The sequence below is a fragment of the Nothobranchius furzeri genome, chromosome 14, assembly GCF_043380555.1.
Source record: "Nothobranchius furzeri strain GRZ-AD chromosome 14, NfurGRZ-RIMD1, whole genome shotgun sequence".
NCBI lineage: Eukaryota > Metazoa > Chordata > Actinopteri > Cyprinodontiformes > Nothobranchiidae > Nothobranchius > Nothobranchius furzeri.
Window position 1 is genome coordinate 40,888,947 of NC_091754.1, and position 25,496 is coordinate 40,914,442.

Genomic DNA, 25,496 nt, shown 5'->3' on the forward strand with positions numbered 1-25,496 from the left:
GGGGCGTTTTTGTCCCCTAAAGTGTATAGTAAATACTGTGGTGAAGCCTGAGGTTTAAACATAGACAAGGTTGGTGAAGTGTCTTGCCCAAAGACGAGCCCTACACCATACAAACATCACAATATTGATGGTGTCCTCATGGCTTTTATATGCATCATTGACCCAGGTATGCTACAGCAGACCAGGGACTTCAGTATGGCTGAGGTGAACTGACATTATGGTGACATCTCAAGGGTTGTGACAAGGACTGCACTGAAGACCCTCATTGGCCTTTGAACTTGGGCAGTGTCTGGTTGGAAAAATGGGGCTTCTAATTTTTCAAGGAAACAAGATCCAGAAAGTGGTTCAAAGAGACGATGAGATTTATCTGTTTCAATTAGAAGGAAATCCGGCGTCCATGACTGGTGGATGGCAGGTTCACGCTGATATCAGCTGCATAAAACAAGTTTGTTGAAAACTGTCTCCTGCTACAAGTCCAGGGCCAACATCACCACTTATAAGCAGCTTTCCACACCAAGGCCAGGTGCAAATTTGATCAAAACATGTTAGATTTTGGCATGCAGCAGATGCCAAGCCAAAATACTTGCTAACATACAAGTTCCATATCTGGAAAATTGGGAAATGTGGTGTAAAGGTCAGCTGGTGGGGGAAAATGTTGTGAAGCTGCTGAAGTCGTTCATGGGGAAGGGAAGTAATCACCACTGAATGAATTCATCGCTCTAAAATTGGATACCACCTTGTACGCTAAGAAGACAAGCCTTGTGGGCTTTCTGGGGAAAACAAAATGCAATTACCATATATGCACTAACAACCTGAGAAGAAGAAGAAGGCAGCCAAATCCCAATACTCGAACTGTGCCCTGCGGTCTTCAACAAAGTGCACTTGGAGGAAGTGCACAGTAAGGAGCAGTACGTAAGTTAAGTGTGTAGTACACATGTGCAAATAATTGCCAAATTGGGACAATGACCGTTACATTGTTGACTACAACGCATGCCAGGATGCCTGCCGCTGTTTGTGCTACTTCTTTCTTCTAGAAAGTTCTGGTGGGTGGATCTGAGGGCTCGGGTTGGAGAATAAGGCTTTAAAGTTCAGTAGTATAGTGAGGAGCGTGCCCGTGCAGAGCCCTAAAATTATAGTCAGGATTCTAAAATGAACTCTAAAGTTAACAGGTAACCAGTGCAGAGATGTCAGAATAAGAGTGATGTTTTCATTTGAAAATACATATTTTCTGATAAAGCACTTCAGTCATTGTTCCACCTTCTTCTCAAAATTCCCATGCAGCAATGGATTTTGGGTAATACCCTTTCCCCAAGTCTGCATCAATGCAGGCTAAGGGAAAGTGCAAATCGAGGGTGCAAAAGGGGCATGAAGAAATTCCACACTTGAGGATCGGGACACCCTACACACTTGCACTCCTGGACAGCACCATGCAATTGAAGGCTGGAATTGGGAGTACTGGGATTGAGCCGAAGAAGAAGAAGATCAAAAGGTGCATGTTTTTGGGACTTTAGGAAAACAGGGCACCTATTACATGGAAATAACATCTACTGTAAATGCCTGGGTGAATTTAATCCCCAGTTCAGCTTAGAACTAGACTTAAGCTTACAAATAGTTTACACTTAAAGGGATATTCCACCCTTAGATGAAATTTTATTCTGTTGCCATATTCTCCAGAGTTAGAAAAGTCAGAAAACGCATTTCGTTACCACCCCAGTCAGTCTCATGATCTGGCAGAACTCCATTTGCTTTAGCTGTATATCAGCAGTGTAAGTGAGTGGTAACAGCTAGCATTTTGTGTCTGAATAAGTCAAGAAAATTGCTCAATAATGATCCTAATTTTTCTTGGTGAACTCAATAATCACATCGACTGCAAATTAAAATAAGCAACAAGAGACGATTTAGACGTGGGACAACCTATTTTCATCTCCGTAATATAAACCGTCTACGTCCCTCTTTCTGGGCATGATGCTGCCATCTTGGTAAACGGTTTGGTCACGGCTCGATTGGACTGCTGTAATGCACTTCATTTTGGCCTTCCACAGAAAATGCTAGTACAGAATGCTGCGGCTCGTACTATTTCAAGAACTCCCCTTACTGCTCACATTACTTCTGTCATACAGCAACTACACTGGTTACCAATAAAATTCAAGATTATTGACAAACTTCTTCTGTTTACATTCAAGGCTGTGCACAACCGCACTCCCTATATCTCTCAACTCATCCAAAACTCTGTACCCTCTCACATTCCTCCTTCTCAACATACCACCATGGGGAAACTCACCTTCAGCAGATCTGCCCCTTCCCTATGCAACTCTCGCCTGGGTGAACTAAGAAACACACCGTCTTTCCCGCTCTTTAAATACAGGCTTTAAACACATTCATTTAAAATGGGCTACTCTGTGTAAGGACTCCTGTGTTTTCCAGTTGTTTTATTTTAGTTGTTTTATTATAGTTGTTAATTTAATAGTTTCATCAGGTCTTTTTTGTGCAGTTTTACTGGATCTTCATTACTTTTGGTTGTTGTATTCTGGTTATTTTATGATAGTTGTTTAAATTTTTTGGTTTTGTTGTGTCTTATTGTTGTTTTTACTATGAATTTTAATTGTACAGTGACCGTGAGTGTTTGAAAGACGCTTGAAATAAATGTGTTATTGTTGTTGTTGTTATTATTATTATTATTATTATTATTATTATTATTATTATTATAGTGACAAACCATTGCTGTAAGCTGTCACTGCAAGGCACAAGGACAAGAACCAGTGGCCCCAAAACTCACCGTTTACTGTCATTAGGGTCAAATGTTGTAAATGTTATGCAGTAAAATAAAAAGTGACAATCAGGCAACTGTGTCCTGTCCTTTTGCCTTGCAGCGATGGCTTGCAGCAGTGCTAGTTGCAATATTTTTTCATTTGTGTTAAACAGCCAGTAGTCTAGTCCATGGCTAGGCAACTCTGATACTTAAGGAACCATCCATCCAGCTTTTTTTATTTTATTTTTTTGTTGTTTCCCTGCTCCGATACACTTAATTTACCTTTTCAGCAGCTCGTTAAGCTCTGTCTAAACCTGTTTATGAGCTTCTAATTGACATATTTCTGAAGCTGGGTAAAACTAAAACATGCTGGATAGTGGCGCTCGAGGAACAAAATTGCCCACCCCCAGTCTAGTCTAAGCTTTCATGTTTGGAAAATTGCCCTTAAGTCTCATGTCCAGAAAGTTCAACATACCCTTGGTTTATAAAAGTTAGACTGCTAACTTCACCTTTGACTTTTTCTCTAATTACACCAATGTGACAAGAAATGTAAAAAGAAGAGATCAAAAACCTCGAACTTGGTGGGTTCAGTCAGGTCCTGCCACTCTTCAATGACATGGTTCCAATCAACATTGCAGAGCTGCACCCGTAGCTCACCAATGATTTCATGTTTGGTGAAGCGGTTGAAGTCGAACACCTTCATCACTGCTGTTGACTTCAGAAGGGTGGATTTGGATAGCTGGGGGAAAAGCAGTCGAAAACAACAGTTCTCCGTATCAATAGAATCAAATGGAAAATATTTTTTTAATAAAAAATAGATCTTTCATCTGGATTGGTAGACCGGGTCCCCCTATTTAAAAAGGGGGATTTCAGGGTGTGTTCCAACTACGGGGGATCACACTCATCATCGCAGTGACCAAAAGATGTCCAGGCCTTTCTGTTTAGGCTGCTACCCCTGCAAACCAACCCCAGATAAGCTGAGGAAAATGGATGGATGGATGGACCTTTCATCTTAATAGGTCATTACCAAAGAACTGTCACGATCCGTTCCCTGCTCCTGTGTCCTGCTCCTGTGTTTCATGTGTCTGATTAGTTCATTGTTTGCACCTGCGTCTCGCTACCTGATTACCTGCTCCTCGTATATTTAAACCTTGTTTGCTTTTGTGTTGGTTGTCGGATCGTCTGTTGTCTAACCTCTGTTGTTGAACCCTGTTCATGTCCTCCAGTGGTCTTCTGAGCCCTGAATTAAAGACCTTTTATGTTTTTGCTCCTACGGCTTCCTTCAGTGTGCTCTCACTCACCTCCACAACATGACAAGAACTGCAGCGTAAAAAGGTGTTAACTTTGTTCCAGCGTTGTAAGTTCTCATCACAGGGTCTTTTAGGTTCCCGGGTACCAACCAATACTGTCAAACTTTTAAAAGTTATCCAAACAGCTGTATAATAGTTACCTGGAATGTGAAAAGCTCGTTGAAAACAGGGTTCAGAGTGTTTTTGAAAACTTTGGTCTCATAGGTTTTGGACTTCTCAGGGAGGATGTAGACTTTGACATACGGGTCAGAGCTGCCTCCCAGGTCCATGGCCTTCAAGCTGTTTGCTTGTTTGATCCCTACTGTGAGCTGTCAAGGCAGAAACACAACATATGATCTGACCGATGAGGAAAATTTAAAAAGTTGTATTGACAAGGGGCATTACAAGTGGCCTAGTGTTGACTGACTAGAAATAATTCATCTGTTTATGAATGTGGACAAGTTAGTCTATCAGCATTAGAAAAGGCTGTAGTGTGAACTTTCACTACCTCAGACAACGTGGCATTGTAATCCAGAGAGTAAAGCAGCTTTCCTCGGTAGTGTTTGATCACGCCGTAGTCCACGTCTCCCACATCTGGCTGAACCTGTAGAGAGCACATGGAGATAGGTCGTCTGAAAAGTCCATTCTAATAAAAACCCGTCCCAAACATGTTTGGGTGCTACAACTACAAGCACATCAGCTTTTGAACCAATAGGAAGAACTTTAATCAGAAAACACTGTGGCTGTTGTGATTCCTTGTGTAAGAGCTTTGATCCATCCTTTCTGACAGCTTTCAGTTCTGTTTGCTGCTCGGCACTTTAACAATGTTTTTAAAGTGATGCACAGGTTAAACTGACATAGTGTGTTTGCATTTTATACAACGCTGTACAAATCATCAGAGACACACCCCATAGAAGAGATGGGTGGGAAAGTGCCCTATTCCAGCTTCAAACCCAGCTGGGACACATTGGACTTGCACCTACTGTTGTCCTACCAGAGTTGTGATGGTTTTCCCATCCACCCCTTTCAAACTGATCAGTTCTTCTCGCTGTCGTTTCTTCTTTTTCCCTCTGCAGCAGCACTTGATGCAGATGCACAGACAACAGAGCAAAATCAGCAGGCCGCCGGCTGCGAGGATGACAAATATTGCCCATCGTGGCACTGTAGGACAGGAGAAAGTAAGGTCAGTAGGACCATGAGTCTGTTGGACTCATGAAGAACTACACCGAATAAAAATATAAGTGCAACACTTTTGTTTTTGCTCCCATTTTTCACAAGCTGAACTCAACCATCTGAAATTTTTTCTACATGCACAAAACACCCATGACTCTCAAATAGTGGTCTGAAATCTGTCTACACCTGCCACACCTATGAGGTGAGATGGATAAATAATTAGATAATTAAATAGCCCATTTAACTCCCAGCACCCCAAAAATTGGAGAATTGAAAACGTTTGGTTTTATTATATGACTTTTAACGACACTTGTAAAATATGAAAAGCATACAGTGCTGGGTTTAAATATGCAGCAAACTTCCCCCGCCTCAAAAGTGGTTTGATCCTGTTCACCTTTCCCAGAATCGGGCTCTGGGCCTCTTTAAACAGGCCTCACTTCCTCCTGAGTGGCTGATATGCTGTAGTTATAGGTACGGTAGCCCTCAAGTGCGAACCACAACAACATATTGAGAATCACAAAGACAAATTCAGAATGATAAAAAGTCTAGGGTTATGAATACAGTGGTTATGGTTAGAGTGGGGAATACCCCAGGGTTTCATTCTGGCCCCCCTCATCTTCTCCCTCCATCTGCTGCCACTGGGCGACGTCTTCCATAAGCACAATGTCAAGTTTCATCTACAGTATATGCGGATGATTGTCAAGTCTATCTCCCATTAAGACGCAATAACAAATTATTGTTGATATTCAGAAATCCCAAACAAAGCACAGTCCCCTCTACATAAATTAATGCAAAGTCGAAAGAGTGGAGAACATCAAGTTTCTGGGCATACAGATCTCTGACAACCTCAGCTGGGCAAAGAACTCCTCAGGTCTAGTAAAACAAGCTAATCAGAGACTGTACTTCCTAAGGAAGTTTAAACAGGCCTCACTTCACACCACTATCCTGACCTTATTTTCCAGGGGGCAGTGGAGAGTTTGCTGACCTATGCAATCTCAGCTTGGTTCTCCAGCTGCAACATGACGGACAAAAAGGCCCTCCAGAGAGTGGCGAGATCAGCAGAAAGGGTTATGGGAATCTCCCTCCCCTCTGCCCAGGATCTGTTCCTGAGCCACTGCAGAGGCAGGGCCCTGAACATTGTGAAGGACCTCACACATCTCCTGAACTATTTCTTTCAGCTTTTACCCTCCCGGAAGCGTTATTGAAACATAAGATGCTCCACTACGAGGCTACTGAACAGCTTTCTGCCTCAGGCTGTACGGCTGCTAAATACAACTGGACTGTGAGCAGGAGATACCAGCACTTTAAAAAATCCTGCAAGGTCCAGTGTGAATCGCACGCGTACATGCATGGAGGGGTGTGTGTGGGTAGGTGTGATTGTCTGTGTGTGTGCATGCGTGTGTGTGTGTGGGTGGGTGCAAGTGTATGAGTTTCATTTACCGGAAGCTTTTTATCTTGTTTATTATAGTTTAATACCATTTGAGAAATTGTTTTCTAAATTTAGCAGAGTTGTGCATGTATTGAGCGTGTGACTCAGACGGATCTCAATGGAGAAACGCTTTTTCATTGTGTTTATACTCTGTTATGAACATAATGAAAATAAACCTGATTTGATTAGATTTGATATGTTTTTATTTAGATTATTTATGATGGTTTCTTATGTCAAACTGTGGTAATTTCTTGTGCTCAGCACTTTGTCAGACGGGCCATATGAAGGCACTTTATAAATAAATAAACCTGAACCTAGAGTTAGGCACAGTCCAGTCACTAAAATGAATGGAAATCAATGACGTCCTCACAACGAATGCTAGACTAGCGTGTGTGTGTGTGTGTGTGTGTGTGTGTGTGTGTGTGTGTACCGTTCATTCTGTAGCTTAAAACATACATGAAACTAAAGTTAACATATAAGATCTGAAAGCTTGTAGACTAAACAAAATGATGTTACCTGGAACGGTTGTGAACAAACTGGTGATCGAGGTAAAGCTGCTGCAGATCCTAAAAATATTCCTGCCTGATTTTTGCTAGCATTAGCTTGTTTGATAAACAGCGCAACTGTTCAATCAGTGATGTCTCCTGTTGCCAACTGGTACCTACCCTTTCTGGTTTCTTAATGTGTTTCTCAATTTGTTTTTGTGATTTTTCTTTGGTGTTTGTGTTTCTCAATTTGTTGTTGTGTTTAGTGATTTGGTGTGGTTTGCAATTCAGGGCCACCGTATATAGGAGGCCAGATTACCCACAAATTGAAACACTGTCCCTTGCTGCTGACAGTTTTCCATTTCATATATAAATCACCCCCACCCCCCCCCCCCCAAACAGAATTGATGTCTGAATGCTGGTGACAAGCCTTACAGATTTACTCTCTGATACTTAAAACTTTACTAGACCCGAGCAGCGAAAGCACTGCGAAGGCCTCTTGTTTTTGATCTGTTTATTTTTCTTCTGCCAAGTAAATTGGCTTTTTGGAGGCCTTAACATACCCGAAAACTCAGGAATTTTTGCACACATGTCAGGCGTGGTGTAAAATTTTGTATTTTAAAGGTCCCAAAAAAAATCGCAATATAACTAGCTACACAGTGCTCTCTAGAATGTGATAAATACCCCCTCCCTAAACCTTAGTTTATCGTACTGTTATGAAATTAAGTACACTTGTAGTACTCAACAGTCCGCACAGAAAAGCCTCTTGCAACCATGGTAAACATCAAACAGGAAGTCGGACATTTTGGTTTGAAGTGGTGATGTTGACCCCGTTTTGGCCGTTTCTAGGGCCCGCTTCTGATTGATTTACTCAATCATTTTTCGCACGATTGTCTAGATCTTTTATTTAGTTATTTTCAACTCAAATTTGTAATCATCTTTCATTTGTTTTATGGTATTTTATGACTTTATTTTTCTGATTTTATTTCTGTTTTAAGACCATTTGAATTTTACGACTTTCTGATTTGTTTTTTTTTATCCATGTGAAGCACTTTGTGATTCTCTGTCTGTGATAAGTGTTATATGAATAAAATGTACTTACTTTACCTCTGAGCACCTTTAATCTGCTCTTATAATAAAACTACAACAACCTGGACTAGCTCATTTCCCACTAATGAGTCCTTAAAACATAGGTGTTGATTTATGAAACTTTTATCTCATTTGTGTAACTTCAAACATTGATTTCAGCATTTTATTTATTTATTTAGGCCTATTTGTTTTGCATCTGGAGCACGTAGGAACTGGTCCAGCTCAAAAACAACTCCCTTCCCTGAGGGCTGGTATCCAGCATGGTTCAGTTGTTCCCCTAATCCAACACACTTGATTCACCTGATCAGCAGCTCATCAAGCTTTGCAGAGTTGTTAATCATCTGCTAAATAAAACCAGGTGTGTTGACGCAGTAAACACAGTAAAACATGCTGGAAAGTGGCCCTTGGGGAAGGGAGTTGCTGACCCACAGCCTTTGAACCTGGACTAGATTAGTAAAATAGCAGAATCCACATTGTGATTTGTGGAACCTTTTTTTTTAATTGTTTTTAATTTTTTTGTGTTGTGGAAAAGAGTGTTTTGCTTTTAATTTACAAATGTGGCAATGAAATTGTGTTAAAATGTACAAAACTAACCTTACCTGGACGGGCAGCACTCTAGAGGCTAAGCACCCCTGAACCTCTGATGCTAGAATCGCCCCTGGATGGATGATCTTGGTAAAGGAAAAGTTCTCACTAACACATGATTTCAGAACAATATTTGAGTCATGGGTCTTTTGTGTATGTAGAAAAAGTTTCAGGTGCAAACACAAAAGTGTTGCATTTATATTTTTATTCAGTGTACTTTCAAGCATATTCATCTAATCAGACAGGTGTGTAGGTGTGTTTTGACTTGACCACCCGAAGGGCAAACACACATTAACCTGAACCAAACACCCTGAAAACTGTAGAGTGGATGTTGAACCAGACAAAAGCAGCTGAAGATAATCTGGGAGAACTTCATCTGTGAGTCAAACATGTTTGGTTTTCTGAAACAGATGTCACCATGCATGTTTCAAAGGAGGGGGGTGAGATGGGTTCGATCCAGGCGGTAAACAGGTACCTGGTCTAGCCTCAGACAAATGTTCCAGATCCCTGAACTGCCTCTGTTGATAGAAATAGCTTTTATGTCACTCAGGACTAATGAGCTAATAGCCAGTGTGAGTGCAGCCAGGACAGCAGTGCATTGTTGTTGTATTAAACATCCCTGATCTCCTAAAATGATGTGTCAAATCTAAAAATAGTTTTTACACCAACAGCTTGCATAGCAGCATTATTTATATGGAGTTCTCTTTTTATCCTCACCAGTAGAAAAATGGTGCCTGAAGAGTTCGAGTCCTGCAGGAACGTTATAATAATTCAGGCAAATCAACCATGTAATAGAAAACGTGTGACTGTTTACATAGTACCTTCATCACAAACCAGCCCATGTCTGCTGCCCCCTGGTGGAGGAGCTAAAGAGAATTAGAATTAGATAATGAAATAAAACATCATGTAGTTGTTATGCTAACATTAGAAAACATGTATTTTGTTATTGTTTCATGTTTCAGGCGTTATGGGGTAAAGACACAAGTCTAGTGAACTAGAACAAACTCTTGCTTTGCAAAGTTTGGTCAAGGAACGCTCCATTGGAGCCTCCGCGGCCCCTAGCAGCATTCTGGCTGACCAATCACAGCTCTCTATTGGGGTTTCAAACAGAGTGCTGTGATTATTCCACAGCGGTGGGCCAATCACAGCACTCTGTTGGCTTTGTGGGCCAATAGATGCGCTCTATTGGTTTGGTGAGCGGGATGATGCTGGACTATTGAACTTGGGCTTCATTATCTGTTGCAGTGAGTACGTCACGTTGTTCATTGTCCAGTAGCACGCGAAGATCGTTTGAAAGACAGCGATAGAACCCGCCCCACGACGAGAGCCGTCAATGGAGCATTGGAACGTTAAACAATATATTTATTTCGTCTGGCTTGCCAGGCTAGTAAAGACAACAAATCCACTTTAAATGTGAATCCATGCAGACAAGTTGTTGCTAGTCCATTGCCACGATTTCGGTTTCATGAGAGTTCATGGATATACCTTATACTGGTGACACTTTTAACAAACATGGATGTTATTGTGATTTTGGATGTTTGAGCCATTTTAAGATGGCAGAAATAAACTTTGGTTTTGGCTACACTGGGCTAGCTGTTAGCTCATGAGTCCTGCCTGTAAAAGCAGTTTTTCTGAACAGAGGCCATTCAGGAAGCTTTTATTAATGAGTAGGATATTAATAATGAGTAACTTGTACATGATCAGAATGGCTGAAAGGAAAAATGTTTTAGGGGAGGGGGTGGGGCTCCGACCATTTACTCGAATTAATGCTATTTCACTTAAAAAACTATTTTTTCTCACACAGAGCTGATGTGTTTGAGCATTATTGTGCTTCCACTTATCACCACCAGCAGGACAAACTTTCACGGTCTGAAGGGAACAGGTGGAGGGTTGTTAGGAGGAAGCTGCTATTCAGTCACTTACAGGGAATGTGATTCAGCAGGTTGTCAAAGAAGTCGGCAAAAACGTTGGCACTGGCATTAGTAACAGCCGAGGTGGTGAAGATGTAGGGAGGGTCTGTGTGTGTGCCTTTTGTTGTACTGACTCCCAACATGGCCGACGAGTTTCGGATCAGATGTGAAGATGACGGATGGTTAGAGGGCATGATGAGGCAGGATGAAGAACTCTGAAAGCAAGAAATATTAAAATGGAGTTCAGACTCAAAAGCTGCTGGAAACTGTTACAAATTAATTCCAGTTACAAAGAGCAGGTTGAAAAATGTTGCCAGGTGTGTTCCAGTCACAGGTGTATGACTGACACCTGACTGACAACTTAGTCTACAGCAGTGGTGTCCAGTTCTGAACCTTGAGGGTCATCATCCTGCAGATGTTGGAGGTTTCTCTGCTCAAACACTCCTGATTTTAATCAGCAGGGACCTCATTTTTAAAGGTTTATTACGTCAAAATAAAAGAAAATGACGTAAGTCCCCAACATGCATTTTTGAGACGGGGAGACTGATAACGTAGATGGTGAGATGGTAACATGGTGACAGTGGTGCCCCCAGAACATCTTCATAAGGGGGCCCAGAGAAAATGTTATGGTGGTACACCCGATGGGTCCTTTGGTAACTAGTTTAGCTACTGGTCAGCAATTCTGTAAGGGGCACCACTGCATGGTGAAATAAAGCCCCAGATTAAGACTTGTAGACCCTACCAATCCAACCCCTTAAAGCTGAGAGTCACACACACACACACACACACACACACACACACACACACACACACAGGCAGGCGAGTCAACAAATAAAGAACCTTAAACACCAGGAAGCTGGAATTTTCCAACAGCACTGATGGATGACATCTTATCAACATCAAGGCCAGGGACATGCCTGAGTTGAATTCCACTTGCAGGACTCCACCATGAGCAAACAGGCCTGAGCAGCACATTAAGTCCTCGACTGATTCTGACTCTGATGGCAGCACGCACAACACAGCAGTCAATTTCCTTTTGTCAACAACGTTTTTTTTTACCACAAAAAAGAAAAATGACTGATGTGTTGAGATTTTTTAAAAAATGTAGCCAGTTTTAACTTTCAAAACCCAGCAGGCTAAAGTTACTCCGAGTATCCGCTGCCTTCAGCATCTTCAGCAAAAGTAAATAATAATTTCACTCAACTTCTATTTAGAGTTTTAACATAATCTCAATCCAAACTGTCAAATCTATAAGAGAGGTGTGATACTCACTCTTGAGTCGGTTTCACAGAAACGCCGTTCTTTCTACTCACTCCACACAAACTGAAGCACAACTCACACCAGATTCAGATTTATGCTGGAGAGTGACTGAGGAAGGAAGGAAGTGACATCCAACTGGGCAAATGGAATGGACGTTTCTTTCTAAAACAACCTTTAAACTGATCAAAGACAGGAAGCCACAAAGAGTCGTGTTAATCAGGACAACACAGTCGCCTTCCTGTAATCTTGAGCTGTAGCAGAAAGACTGCGGGGGGGGGGGGGGGGGGGGGGGGGGGGGCACAGTGGCCTGACTGCTACAAATATAAGCATTAGCACTTTTAAATTTAGAGCTAATGGGATTAGGATTTAGGACCCATTAGCATCAGCTAGTGTCATTAAACAAGAATGTTTATAAACAGCATTCCCACAGCCTGTTTCACATCGAATCTGGTAGGAGGTAGCCTAGAAATCTAGGCCAACCATTGCAGTAACAAAAGATTTTGCTCTGCATATTGGTCCAGCCATGCTAGCCGCTAGCCTCAGCAGGTCCACCTTTGGCCTCATAAATTTAGTGTCTTGCCCTGTAAGTGACTTCTTTGAGACGTGATCAGATACAGGTACTTAAGTCCTTTATTTAATGGCGAACTGCCCTGTTGACTGATTGCCATGGCATCAAATTGTTAGTTGCTCTGATTGGTCCTAGTGATGACCAATTGCACATGGAGACAGTCTGAAAGACAACTGTAGATTTCGCCCCATGACTGGATAGCTTCAACTGCTCGTGGCCAGACTATAATCACATTGACATTCGCACTGGCCGTGGTTTGTGTTCGAATGTCTCCCGGCATCTGCTCCCACAAGAATTCTGACATAATACGTTTAAAATTATACCTGTGAAAATAACATGAACTACAATTCACTGAACTGATATCTCCATCATCAATAATAAAAGAAGCCAGCAAAAATAATGCAACACAGGTTTAATCTTGAAATAAACCAGTTGCACTTGATTGAAACACATCTCACTTCCTGTCTAACTCGTGTAATTTGTTTAACTTCTTTATTTATTTATTTTTTCCCCGTGTCCTGTCTGGCTGTGAAGCAAACAGAATTGATGTCTGAATGCTGTTGACAAGCCTTACAGATTTATTCTCAGGTGGAGCATCAAAGTGTCTGCTTTTAATGTCACACCTGGTACTTAAAACTTTATTGTTATTGTTTTTGAATGCTTTGTAATTCCGACCAGACACAGAGACAGAGGTGAAAGAGAAAGGAAGAGACAAAGGAGTGGGTGGTGGGTGGGGGGTGAACAAGAGTCTGGTTCTAGACCTGCAGAAAGAGAGAAGAAAAATAAACAAAAAAAAGGGACACAATACAATACAACATGATCAAGCTATCACTGCATCAACTTGATGAAGAAATATAAAATCAACATTGTTTAACTGAACAATCACATGATAATGAATCACAGTGCATTAAGTGCCAACCATAGCCTTAAGACATGTGTTGAACGTGCCCAGGTCCATACTTATGAGAGCACGATGTGAGCACCTGTGTGTGTACACGCGTTTAACTTTATGACAATCTGCATGTGATGTCTGTAAAAAATGGACTCCATAGGGGAACCTATCTGGAGCTCTGCATCTGGATCTTTGCTGCACCGTAGACGGTGTGGATGTTCTGATTGGTCTCAAGGATTTTTGGTCTTTTTGGATGCCGTACAGAACCCGGACCACATTCAGTGTAAAAAAGGCTTTACTGAGTTTATGAACTCTGGTGAAAACAGTGATTGTGAATCAAATTATATTGAAGTGCTGACACATCCTGACAGGTGATAAAAAAACAAACCAGATCAAAATGTGAGACAATAATCTCATGTTATTTCACTAATGACTGGACGTCTTTTCTACACTGAGGCAAAGTGTCTTGTATCAAACAGCTCATTGTGGACTTAAGGAATTGTGCAGACTCATCACCAATAGGAGGATCATTCATGATGTCAATGTTTATATTTCTTGCATTGGATCACAGACTTGTGTGGCAAGAAATGACATATTTTGCCTTTAAATTGATTGATTTTTAATTTGAAGGAGGATTTAGCAAAGTAAACTGGAATTTCCTTTGTAAAGAACCGCAACATACAAAAGAGATGATTTCGAGCGACTTGGATACTTTGAAGAAAGCCTGGAGTCCTGCAGCAACGGACAGGTTAGGCTTTTGTTCGTGGTAGGGCCTTGTGACTAAGCATTTGTTTATTAGAAAAGATGTTGTATTTTAAAATGCATGGAGTCAAACTTTTACCTTGTTCTGTTCCAGGTGACCAAAACCACGATCATTTCCACAATAAATAAATAAATAAATAAGACGTTAGCATGAACATAATGTTCTGTTTCACAAGAGATTAGCCGTACTTTCAATGAAACAAAATAACTAGGCCTTCAGACTTTTGAAAACCCTTCATGAGGGAAGGGTCCAGGGCTTTTTGTTAAATAGGAAGAATGTCTCTCCAGCAGATTTGTGGCCAACACACTGGGGAAATGAACCGACATTTTTCACCATTCCAGAGCTCAGGACAGGCTTTAAATAACTTCAATTTTGTGGTCACATTTTAAGCTTCTCTTTAAACCTCCTTTCATCTTCAGGCATTAAAGTGCTAATGAACTGAGAATTTTGCTCTCAAACTCTTTTGAAAGGTTTCGCCACATCTTGACAGCTTGATTCCTCCTTGAACCGTCACCTTATTGTGGTGGAGGAGTTTGAGTGCCCTAATGATCCTAGGAGCTATGTTGTCTGGGGCACTTTGTGCCCCTGGTAGGGTCTCCCATGACAAATTGGTCTTAGGTGAAGGGTGAGACAAAGAACGGTTCAGAGGATCTTTCATGGACGTAAAAACAAAGAGTCGGAGTACCCGGCCCGGGGAGTTACCGGGGTCCCACCCTGGAGCCAGGCCTGGGGTTGGGGCACGTGAGCGAGCGCCTGGTGGCCGGGCTTTCGCCCATAGGGCCCAGCCAGGCCCGAACCAGATACATGGGCTCATCCAAATGTGGACCCACCACCCACAGGAGGAACATGAAGGGTCTGGTGCAGTGTGGATTGGGTGGCAGACGGAGGCGGGAGCCTTAGCGGTCCGATCCCCGGACAAGGAAACTGGTTACTGGGACATGGAACATCATCTCGCTGGCGGGGAAGGAGCAGGAGCTTGTGGCAGAGGTTGAGCTGTACCGGCTAGATATAGTCAGACTCACCTCGACACATAGCATTGGCTCTGGAACCCAAGTCCTTGAGAGGGGTTGGACACTCTCCTTTGCTGGAGTTGCCCCGGGTGAGAGGCGGAGGGCTGGGGTTGGCTTTTTGTTAGCCCCAAGACTCTCTGCCTGTGTATTGGGGTTTACCCCGGGGGAAGAGAGGGTAGCTTCCCTGAGCCTTCGGGTCGGGGAACGGGTCTTGACTGTTGTTTGTGCTTATGGGCCAAATATCAGTTCAGAGTACCCACCCTTTTTGGAGTCCCTGGGACGAGTGCTAGATAGTGCTCCACCAGGGGACTCCATTGTCCTGCTGGGGGACTTCAACCCTCACGTGGACAATGACAGCACTACCTGGAGGGGTGTGATTGGGAGGAACGGCCCACCTGATCTGAACTCGAGTGGTGTTTTGTTATTGGACTTCTGTGCAAGCCGCAGTTTGGCCATAACTAGGGATGGGTACCGTTGACATTTGAATCGACCCGGTACTAATTCCCAGTACCTACGAATTGATACCGGTACTTAACGGTACCAATTTTTGATACTTTTGAGTGTTTATTATTTTAATTCTCTTTTATAATTAAATATATATTTTTCTCAATATATAACAATATTTGATAAATATCACGATAAATAACATTCAACTGTTTGTATTTTAACATCGTCCTTGTAGTTTTATAAGCTGATAATTAAACTGAAGCAAACATCTTTACTGTGAACTAAATTTACTGTGTATCTTCATTCCTTTTGCCGTCTTTTTTCATTTGATTTTTCCTACTGGGAAGTTAGAATTTCCGAGAAGAAAGCGAACGCACCATTAGCTGATAACAACGGCGGCAATGGAAGCTAACATATCAAGCTAACGTTATCTTTAACAGTTTATTTAACTGCTGGAGCAGATTAAAACGATGATGCCTCACACTTAGATTGTTGTCGCTGGTTTCATCTTCACCCAATCACCCGTCGCATTTAGTAAAGTGAAGCCAAACTTTAGAGTGCGTTCATGTTCTTCTAGTCGGAAATTCGGAGTTCCGAGGAGAAAGCGAACGCACCATTAGCGAAACGGAAGCTAACATATCAAGGTAGCATTATCTTAAACATTTTATTTACCTACCGGAGCAGACTAAGATGAGGATGTCTCACTTAGATCGTTGTCTGTCGCTGGTTTCATCATCACCCAGTTACCCATCACATTTAGTGAAGTTGACCCAAGCGTTAGCGTGCGTTCTTTCTACCCATGCTGCTCTGTTTACAACTCGCTCACAGGGACCGACGACATAACGCTCTTGCGCATGCGCAGCTGTCTTGGCAAGTTCTCATTGTGAAGGACGGGTACCGAAACGAGGCACCGTTTGAAATGACGTGAATTGGTGCTCGGTCGGTACTGTGGAATTCGGTCGGTACCTTAAAAAGTACCGAATTCGGTACCCATCCCTAGCCATAACGAACATCATGTTCGAATATAAGGATGCCCATCGGTACACTTGGTACCAGGGCAGCCTAGGTCGCAGGTCGATGAAAGACTTTGTAGTAGTATCATCTGACCTGCGGCTGTACGTTCTGGACACCCGAGTGAAGAGAGGAGTGGACCTGTCAACTGATCACCACCTGGTGGTGAGATGGATCAGATGGCAGGGGAAAATGCCGTGTAGACCTGGCAGACCAAAACGCATAGTGAGGGTCTGCTGGGAACGCCTGGCAGAAGAACCTGTCAAGACGGTCTTCAACACCCACCTCCGGCAGAGCTTTGACAGCGTCCCGAGAGCAGTGGGGGACATCGACTCCAAGTGGGCCTTGTTCCACTCTATGATTGTTGAGGCGGCTGTTGCTAGCTGTGGTCACAAGGTGGCTGATGCCAGTCGTGGTGGCAACCCCCGTACCCGCTAGTGGACACCAGAGGTTCGGGGAGCCGTCAGGCTGAAGAAGGAAGCCTACAGGACGTGGCTGGTCTGTGGGTCTCCAGAGGCAGCAGACGGGTACCGGATAGCCAAGCGGGGTGCAGCAGTGGCAGTTGCCGAGGCAAAATCTTGGGGGTGGGAGGAGTTTGGTGAGGTCATGGAGAAAGACTATTGATCAGCGCCAAAGAGGTTCTGGCAAACTGTCCGGCGCCTCAGGAGAGGAAGGCAGCAACTCGCTCACACTGTTTACAGTGGGGATGGGGAGCTGCTGACAAGGAGGAGCAATGTGGTTTTCGTCCTGGCCGTGGAACTGTGGACCAGCTCTATACCCTTGCAAGGGTGATGGAGGGGGCATGGGAGTTTGCCCAACCAATCCACATGAGTTTTGTGGATTTGGAGAAGGTTTATGACCGTGTCCCCAGGGACACCCTGTAGGGGACGCTCCAGGAGTATGGGGTGGGTGGCCTTTTGTTAAGGGCCATTCAGTCCCTTTACCAGAGGAGCGTGAGTTTGGTCACCATAGCCGGTAGTAAGTCGGACCTGTTCCTGGTGAGGGTTGGACTCCACCAGGGCTGCCCTTTGTCACCGGTTCTGTTCATTACCTTTATGGACAGAATTTCTAGGTGCAGCCGTGGTGTGGAGTGTGTCGAGTTTAGTGGCAGGAGAATCTCGTCTCTGCTTTTTGCGGATGATGTGGTCCTCCTAGCTTCATCCAGCTCTGACCTTTAGCTCTTGCTGGGTAGGTTCATATCCAAGTGTGAAGGGGCTGGGATGAGGATCAGCACCTCCAAATCTGAGACCATGGTTCTCAACTGGAAAAGGGTGGCTTGCCAAATCTGGGTCGGGAGAGAGCATGGACGTAGTTTTCAGTTTTAAAGTGGGGGGGACACGGGGGGGGGGGGGGGGTATCTTTACAGTATGTTCTAATGGGAAACAGGCTTCAACACAAACGGTTGTTTTCTGCTTGGTCCTAGAGCTCAACCAGTGTCAATTTAATATAGTGTAATATTGTTTTTGGATGGTAAAAAGTGCAGGGGTCAAAACTCGACTTTGGGAAAAAGTGGGGGGGACATGTCCCCCCTGTCCCCCCTCAAAATTACGTCCATGGGAGAGAGGTCTGTAATGGAATGAAATCACTGTTTTCCACCTAAAAGTAATTTTCCCCCTCTCCTCAGCAAGAAATAATCTGCATGAGATATTGTTCAAGGTCTCATGCATCTGCTTCTAAACTGTTTTCTTTCCAGCTCAAGAGAAGAATGAGGACAAAGGACTCTTTTTTAATAAATCAAAGAACTCTATTTTTAATAAGCTAATCAAACAAAGTGTTAGTCAATAATAAGATGTGACCAATCTGTGAAATGAAAATATTAATTACTTGATATTATAATCCTACAGAAGATAATAAGTAACATAACTTTTAATGTTTCCACTAGAGACTGATCTCACGTAGCGTTAAGACATGACACGTTGCTTTTACTGATCCAATCAGAATCTGCCAGATCTGACGGAGGCGTGGTTTTGGTGGTGCTTGGTAAATCTGTCATCTTTTCATTCGACCATAAACCAAAACATCCGAATTATAACAGTATGCCCACTTCATCTTTAATGCCAGTTCAAAGCGTTCTAGAGAAGTTGACGGAGTGGCCAATCTGTAACTTTCCTCTTCAGCCGAAAGAACCAACGACAAGCTGGATAAAATCTGTTGCATTTTACCAATCAAGCAACGGTTCCGTTCAGAATAAAAGCTGAACTCATTGACCCTCCGGGTCCATCTGACGCTGTCAACCAACTGTCGCTTTTTACCTGGAGACAATCCAAAGACTAGTCTGTCGTACTGCTGAGGCTGTTTCATCGGCTCCGGTACCAAAAGAGGGTTTCGAGGACCTGGCAGTCTGGATCTATACGGAGATCTCATTCTAAGGGTATGTGTGGAGCGACAACATGGCATCTTATGTGTTTATGAATCTCCAAATCAAAGCTTAGCGCGAAGACATCACCTTCACTCCCACCAGAACTAATCGTTTCTCCGGATTTGCTGGTTCTGAACAACATTCCACACTGCACCATTCTCCGTCTCACTTCACCTTAGTTACACCATACATTCAGTGCTAAAGTGAGTCTAATTTTAATTTGTTTAGTAATAAATCTTTAAACTTTTAAAACTTGACTCTCTCTTCTGTTGTCTCTGAGTTAATATGAAGTGTTACATAATCCCTGCAATAAAAAGTTCCAATCTTCTGGTTAAAGGTACCCAAAGGTCCATAAGGTTGATTCCTTATTTTCTATGGAATCTCATGTCTCATGGTTCAGGAAATAACGTGAACCCTTTACAAGGTCCTACCTCAAGTGGAGGAGTTTAAGTATCTCGGGGTCTTGTTCACGAATGAGGGTAGGAGGGATCGGGAGATCGACAGGTGGATTGGTTCAGCGTGATACGGATGCTGAGTTGATCTGTCGTGGTGAAGAGGGAGCTGAGCCAGAAAGCCAGGCTCTCGATTTACCGGTCGATCTACGTCCCAATCCTCACCTATGGTCATGAGCTTTGGGTATTGACCGAAAGAACGAGACCGCGGATACAAGTAGATGAAATGAGTTTCCTCCGTAGGGTGGCCGGAGTCAGCCTTAGAGATAGGGTGAGCTCGGACATTCGGGAGGGACTCGGAGTAGAACCGCTGCTCCTCCGGATCGAAAGGAGCCAGTTGAGGTGGTTTGGGCATCTGGTCAGGATGCCTCCTGGACGCCTCCCTGGGGAGGTGTTTCGGGCATGTCCTGCCGGCAGGAGGCACCCGGGTTGACCCAGGACATGTTGGAGAGGTTACATCTCCAATCTGGTCCGGGAACGCCTTGGGGTCCTGCCGGAGAAGCTGGTGGAGGTGGCCGGGGAGAGGACGGTCTGGAGCTCCCTAGTTGGGATGCTGCCCCCGCGACCCGGACCCAAATAAGTGGAGGAAGATGACGACAACAACAACAACAACGACTTGACAGCAGGGTAAGTGTGTGTTCTTGCCACCTAACCACTCATGCACGCAAAGATCCTCCTATAGTCAAAATGTGGAAAAAGGTCTTAGACTTCCACTTGGGAGCCACCATCATAAGGTACCTGACCTGGGAGTGGTCACTAGATCCATCACACAATGTAGTCTAAAGCAGATATGTTTATTTCTAAAGAGAATTAAACGAACAGACTAAAAACGGCTGCTGCCTTCAGTCTTCACCATCCTGAATGTTAGAAATTCAATCTGGTTCACCTTCATGTTTAAAACCAAATCAACACTCGCTAAAGAAATAAAGGATGGAGATGTCTTTTGAAGAATTGCACCTTAAGTTTGTTGATTTTTCTGCTAAAATTGCAATGAATGCATGAATCTGTTTCTAGCTCCTACTAGACTTACATACTGTGTGTATATGAGAAGAATGGCTAATGTGCCTACATCCCTGTCAAACCTTATTTATAGTGACTCTACCAAATATTTGCTCGCCAAACCGCAGATGAACATTTTAAATACCACAATATTTAACTCTGCCTTGCTGGTAAACAATTTCATAAACAAAAGTATTTAACTAGAATATGTGATATGGATAACCTAAAAAATCAATTCAATGAAGTTAGAAGTTCCTCTGCTGGTTTTATTTTTAGTCTCATAAATTAGTGTTGGTGTGTCCTGTTTGTCTCTGTAGGAAACCACTTAGAACAAAAGAAAAGTTTGTTCTATAATCTACAGAAATGACATGTTTTTTAGGTAGGGTCAGGCGTAATGACCTGAATGAAGCACACAAACCGCCCCTTCAGACTGTTTTCAGTAACAAGGCGAGGGCTGTGAAGAAAAGACAAGTAGAAGAAAGAGAAAAGTTTAAAGCAGCAGCAACGATACCTGTGTGCAGCTCAGATGGTGATCAGGTTCTCCAGATGTTTATTTTCTTCACTCACGCTTCATTCTTTCACCTTTTGGTCACTCGGCTTTTAAATTTGACTTTTGTTCATCATCGCCATCTACCTTCAACTCCTTTAGAGCATGTTTCCTTCACCATGCAGCGGCACCACACCTGTTAAACACACACACACACACGCACGCACACGCGCGCGCACACACACACACACACATACACACACGTCTGCACACTCAGTGTTCAAATACAGGTGGAGTTATTGGAATACCTCTGAATACATGGTGTGTCCTCCAACAGAACAAAAGTTACAGATGAACAATTTTCTTGGGGGGGGGGGGGGGGGGGGGTCCAAACGAATGTGATCTACATGAAATTTCAATGCAACGAACTGAAATACAGGAATAGGTGAACATGTTTATCCTGCCTTGGAATATCACTTTTAGATATAGCAGTAATTATATATTTCATGTCTATTTAAATTCAACTTAAACAGGAAACAGCAAAAGCTTTCCATTCCAAGCTGACTCAGGCTCTTCTGCAGTGGCTCTAAGTAGCTTTAGTTACAATAATTTTAAAACAGTGAAATCCTTTTTTAAAATGTAAACCAAATTTAACAAAAATGTGCAGGTTTAACCAGTTTGTCAAAAATTTCATATAAAACTTCTGCTGAATTTCCACAACAGAATGATAATAAAAGTACCAGAAATATTTTTAGATCCATTTGTGTTTTTTAAATTAATTTTCCACTAAATTCAACGTCCAATTGAAAAAAAAAAAATAACCATACTCTTGCTATTTTTCTTCTCACTTTAGATATAAAATGATATTTATTCTAAAATGACAACAAATCTCTAAATATTTAAGAGATAAAAACATCACAGACTTAAATCTCTGAAAAAAAGTCAGATCTAATGTTAGAAATCTGACGGTTCATCCTCAGCATCTCTGGAATGTGCTTTAACAGGTTTAGCTCAACCAACACAAGCGGCACTTCATCTGGGTGAAAATCTTTGGATTTTAGCATGAACCTGTCTAATTACTGGGACACCTGCTTTTGACCAACATGTTTTATGATTCTCAGACTTTCACATCAGACTCCTCACCGTGACTCAGACGAACATCGCAATGACTCTGTCAGAGCAGACACAGCATGTTCGCCACTGCGCTTGTTCAACTCATCTGTTGTGATGTTTGGAGAGTGTGCTCTGGCAGGGGTGCCTCCAGAAAATTTTGGTAGGGGTGGCCAGAGCCAAAGAAATGTTTAGGGTGGCACACCAAATTGGTCTTTGTGGTGACTCTGGGAGAGTTTAGCATGTGGTGATGTATTGCATTGTTCCTTTATCCGTTTTAATGTGAAAAAAAAGAAACAGTACGTATCCAAAATATTTAACTTACATTTTACAAATGCAAACATTTCAGAAAAATACGTTTCAGTTATTTAAAATGTTATTTCTAATTTTATTTTAAAATGTATTTTTTTATTCACTTGTTGCTGTGTTCACAAAAAACTACGGAGATAAAAACGGTTTTAAAAATGGTGAGGAGCAAAAACATATGTATTTTTTTATTCTGATTGTTTTTTTACTCATGATTATTATTTTTATTTTGTTTTACAATTACGTCTTGAATAAATCAGATCAATCTATGGTTTGAGTGAACATTGATTAGATTTATTAACACTGGCTTTTGCTGGGGGCCAGCAATTTCACAGGGGGCGCCAGTGCGCTCCGGACCTGTGTTTAAGTCCCACCTCCTGGTTTGATACCAGCCACAGCTTTCTCCACACAGTTTATGCAAGATTTAAACACTAAACGAGACACTGTAAAAATGTGGGAAGGAGGCTGTTCACGCTACTCTCCGGCAGGGGTGTCGCACTGAATCCTGGGCCCTAGGTACAAGCCATCTAGGTGGGCCCCCATGCACACTTGTTAAAAGAGCAAGTCACCCTCTACAAGAAACTTACTTCACTCCCTCTTCATGTTTGAAAAATGCAACAAATGCTGTTGCCTAGCAGACCGAGAGGGTGGAGCCGCTAACAAATACACACACAGGCTCACAACGGCATTGTAACATCATAAGGACCAGTTGACATCATAGCATACGTCTTAGCCAATAGCGGTGGCAGATTTGAATTCTAATGCAGCGCAGAGTTTTTACCTGACAACGGCACAACACTGACAGTTTTAGGCAGAAAATTACAGTTTTAACTAAAATGCACTAAAGTACTAAACTATTGACTACACGTGTCTGCAGCACGATTAGACACACATTTATATAGTTTATCAGAAAAAAAGTTGATTTGGGGGTGACTTGCTCTTTAATATCTCAGACAGACACCATACAAGAAAAATGGATACTGAATTAGGACATCAAAATATAACCTAATGTTGTGCCCTTTCAGATGAATCAGCTGCCAAGGACTGTTTGTAAATTCAATAACTTGTTTGTATAGAGTTCACATTTTATCATCTCCAGTGCTATCTGGAGAGAATGAGAGCCCTGCTGCTGCTGCTGCTGCAGCTGCTGCATCTAAAGGGCCATGTGGTTCATGATGTTAAGCTTTGCTATTACTAATATAAATTGTTACAATAATGAAAGTTTAAATACATATGAAATGAAATAAATCAGCTTCTGTTTGTGAATGTAATATACTTTTAGAATCCCTGCATCATCTACATAATTATAAGATTGTTTGTTTTAAAGATCAAACATAAACCGTCACTCCTCCTTGAACCGTCACCTTATCGTGGTGGAGGAGTTTGAGTGCCCTAATGATCCTAGGAGCTATGTTGTCTGGGGCACTTAGTGCCCCTGGTAGGGTCTCCCATGACAAATTGGTCTTAGGTGAAGGGTGAGACAAAGAACGGTTCGAAGGATCTTTCATGGCGGTTAAAACGAAGAGTCGGAGTACCCGGCCCGGAGGGTTACCGGGGTCCCACCCTGGAGCCAGGCCTGGGGTTGGGGCCCGTGAGCGAGCGCCTGGTGGCCGGGCTTTCGCCCATGGGGCCCGGCCGGGCCCAGCCCGAACCGGATACATGGGCTCGTCCAACTGTGGACCCACCACCCGCAGGAGGAACATGAAGGGTCCGGTGCAATGCGAATCGGGTGGCAGACCAAGGCGGGAGCCTTGGCGGTCCAATCCCCGGACAATTTTGGGACATGGAACGTCACCTCGCTGGCGGGGAAGGAGCCGGAGCTTGTGGCAGAGGTTGAGCGGTACCGGCTAGATATAGTCTGACTCACCTCGACACATTGCATTGGCTCTGGAACCCGAGACCTGGAGAGGGGTTGGACACTCTACTTTGCTGGAGTTGCTCCGGGTGAGAGGCGGAGGGCTGGGGTTGGCTTTTTGTTAGCCCCGAGACTCTCTGCCTGTGTGTTGGGGTTTACCCCGGGGGACAAGAGGGTAGCTTCCTTGCGCCTTCGGGTCGGGGAACGGGTCCTGACTGTTGTTTGTGCTTATGGGCCAAATATCAGTTCAGAGTACCCACCCTTTTTGGAGTCCCTGGGACGAGTGCTAGATAGTGCTCCATCAGGGGACTCCATTGTCCTGCTGGGGGACTTCAATGCTCACGTGGGCAATGACAGCTTGACCTGGAGGGGTGTGATTGGGAGGAACGGCCCACCTAATCTGAACTCGAGCGGTGTTTTGTTATTGGACTTCTGTGCAAGCCGCAGTTTGGCCATAACGAACACCATGTTCGAACATAAGGATGCCCACCGGTACACTTGGTACCAGGGCAGCCTAGGTCACAGGTCGATGATAGATTTTGTAGTCGTATCATCTGACCTGCGGCCGTATGTTTTGGACACCCGAGTGAAGAGAGGGGCGGAGCTGTCAACTGATCACCACCTGGTGGTGAGTTGGATCAGATGGCAAGGGAACATGCCGCGTAGACCTGGCAGACCCAAACGCATAGTGAGGGTCTGCTGGGAACGCCTGGCAGAAGAACCTGTCAAGACGGTCTTCAACTCCCACCTCCGGCAGAGCTTTGACCACGTCCTGAGAGCAGTGGGGGACATTGAGTCCGAGTGGGCCTTGTTCCACTCTGCGATTGTCGAGGCGGCTGTTGCTAGCTGTGGTCGTAAGGTGGCCGGTGCCAGTCGTGGTGGCAACCCCCGTACCCGCTGGTGGACACCAGAGGTTCGGGGAGCCGTCAGGCTGAAGAAGGAGGCCTACAGGGCGTGGCTGGTCTGTGGGTCTCCGGAGGCAGCAGACAGGTACCGGATAGCCAAGCGGGGTGCAGCAGTGGCAGTTGCCGAGGCAAAATCTCGGGCGTGGGAGGAGTTTGGTGAGGCCATGGAGAAAGACTATCGATCGGCTCCAAAGAGGTTCTGGCAAACTGTCCGGCGCCTCAGGAGAGGAAGGCAGCAACTCGCTCACACTGTTTACAGTGGGGATGGGGAGCTGCTGACGTCAACTGAGGCTATAGTCGGACGGTGGAAGGAATACTTTGAGGAGCTCCTCAATCCCACAAATGCGCATTCCGAGGAGGAAC

The 25,496-nt window shown here is 43.6% G+C and overlaps 1 protein-coding gene across 2 annotated transcripts in view; it reads right to left on the reverse strand.

The window, feature by feature from the left end:
* syt8 (synaptotagmin VIII) overlaps window positions 1-21,138 on the reverse strand; it is a 30,057-nt gene extending 8,919 nt beyond the window's left edge. The window contains exons 1-6 of one of the 2 annotated variants that reach the window (XM_054746527.2): window positions 20,982-21,138; window positions 10,723-10,924; window positions 5,033-5,199; window positions 4,547-4,642; window positions 4,200-4,367; window positions 3,321-3,488 (exon numbers count right to left, since the gene is read on the reverse strand). In XM_054746527.2, the coding sequence (XP_054602502.1) occupies window positions 3,321-3,488; window positions 4,200-4,367; window positions 4,547-4,642; window positions 5,033-5,199; window positions 10,723-10,903 (780 nt within the window). In that variant the 5' untranslated portion in view covers window positions 10,904-10,924; window positions 20,982-21,138. Of the gene's footprint in view, window positions 1-3,320; window positions 3,489-4,199; window positions 4,368-4,546; window positions 4,643-5,032; window positions 5,200-10,722; window positions 10,925-11,981; window positions 12,188-20,981 lie in introns of those variants that run through there. The other variant, XM_015965652.3, reaches the window with a different exon arrangement.
* Window positions 21,139-25,496: the final 4,358 nt, after the last annotated feature.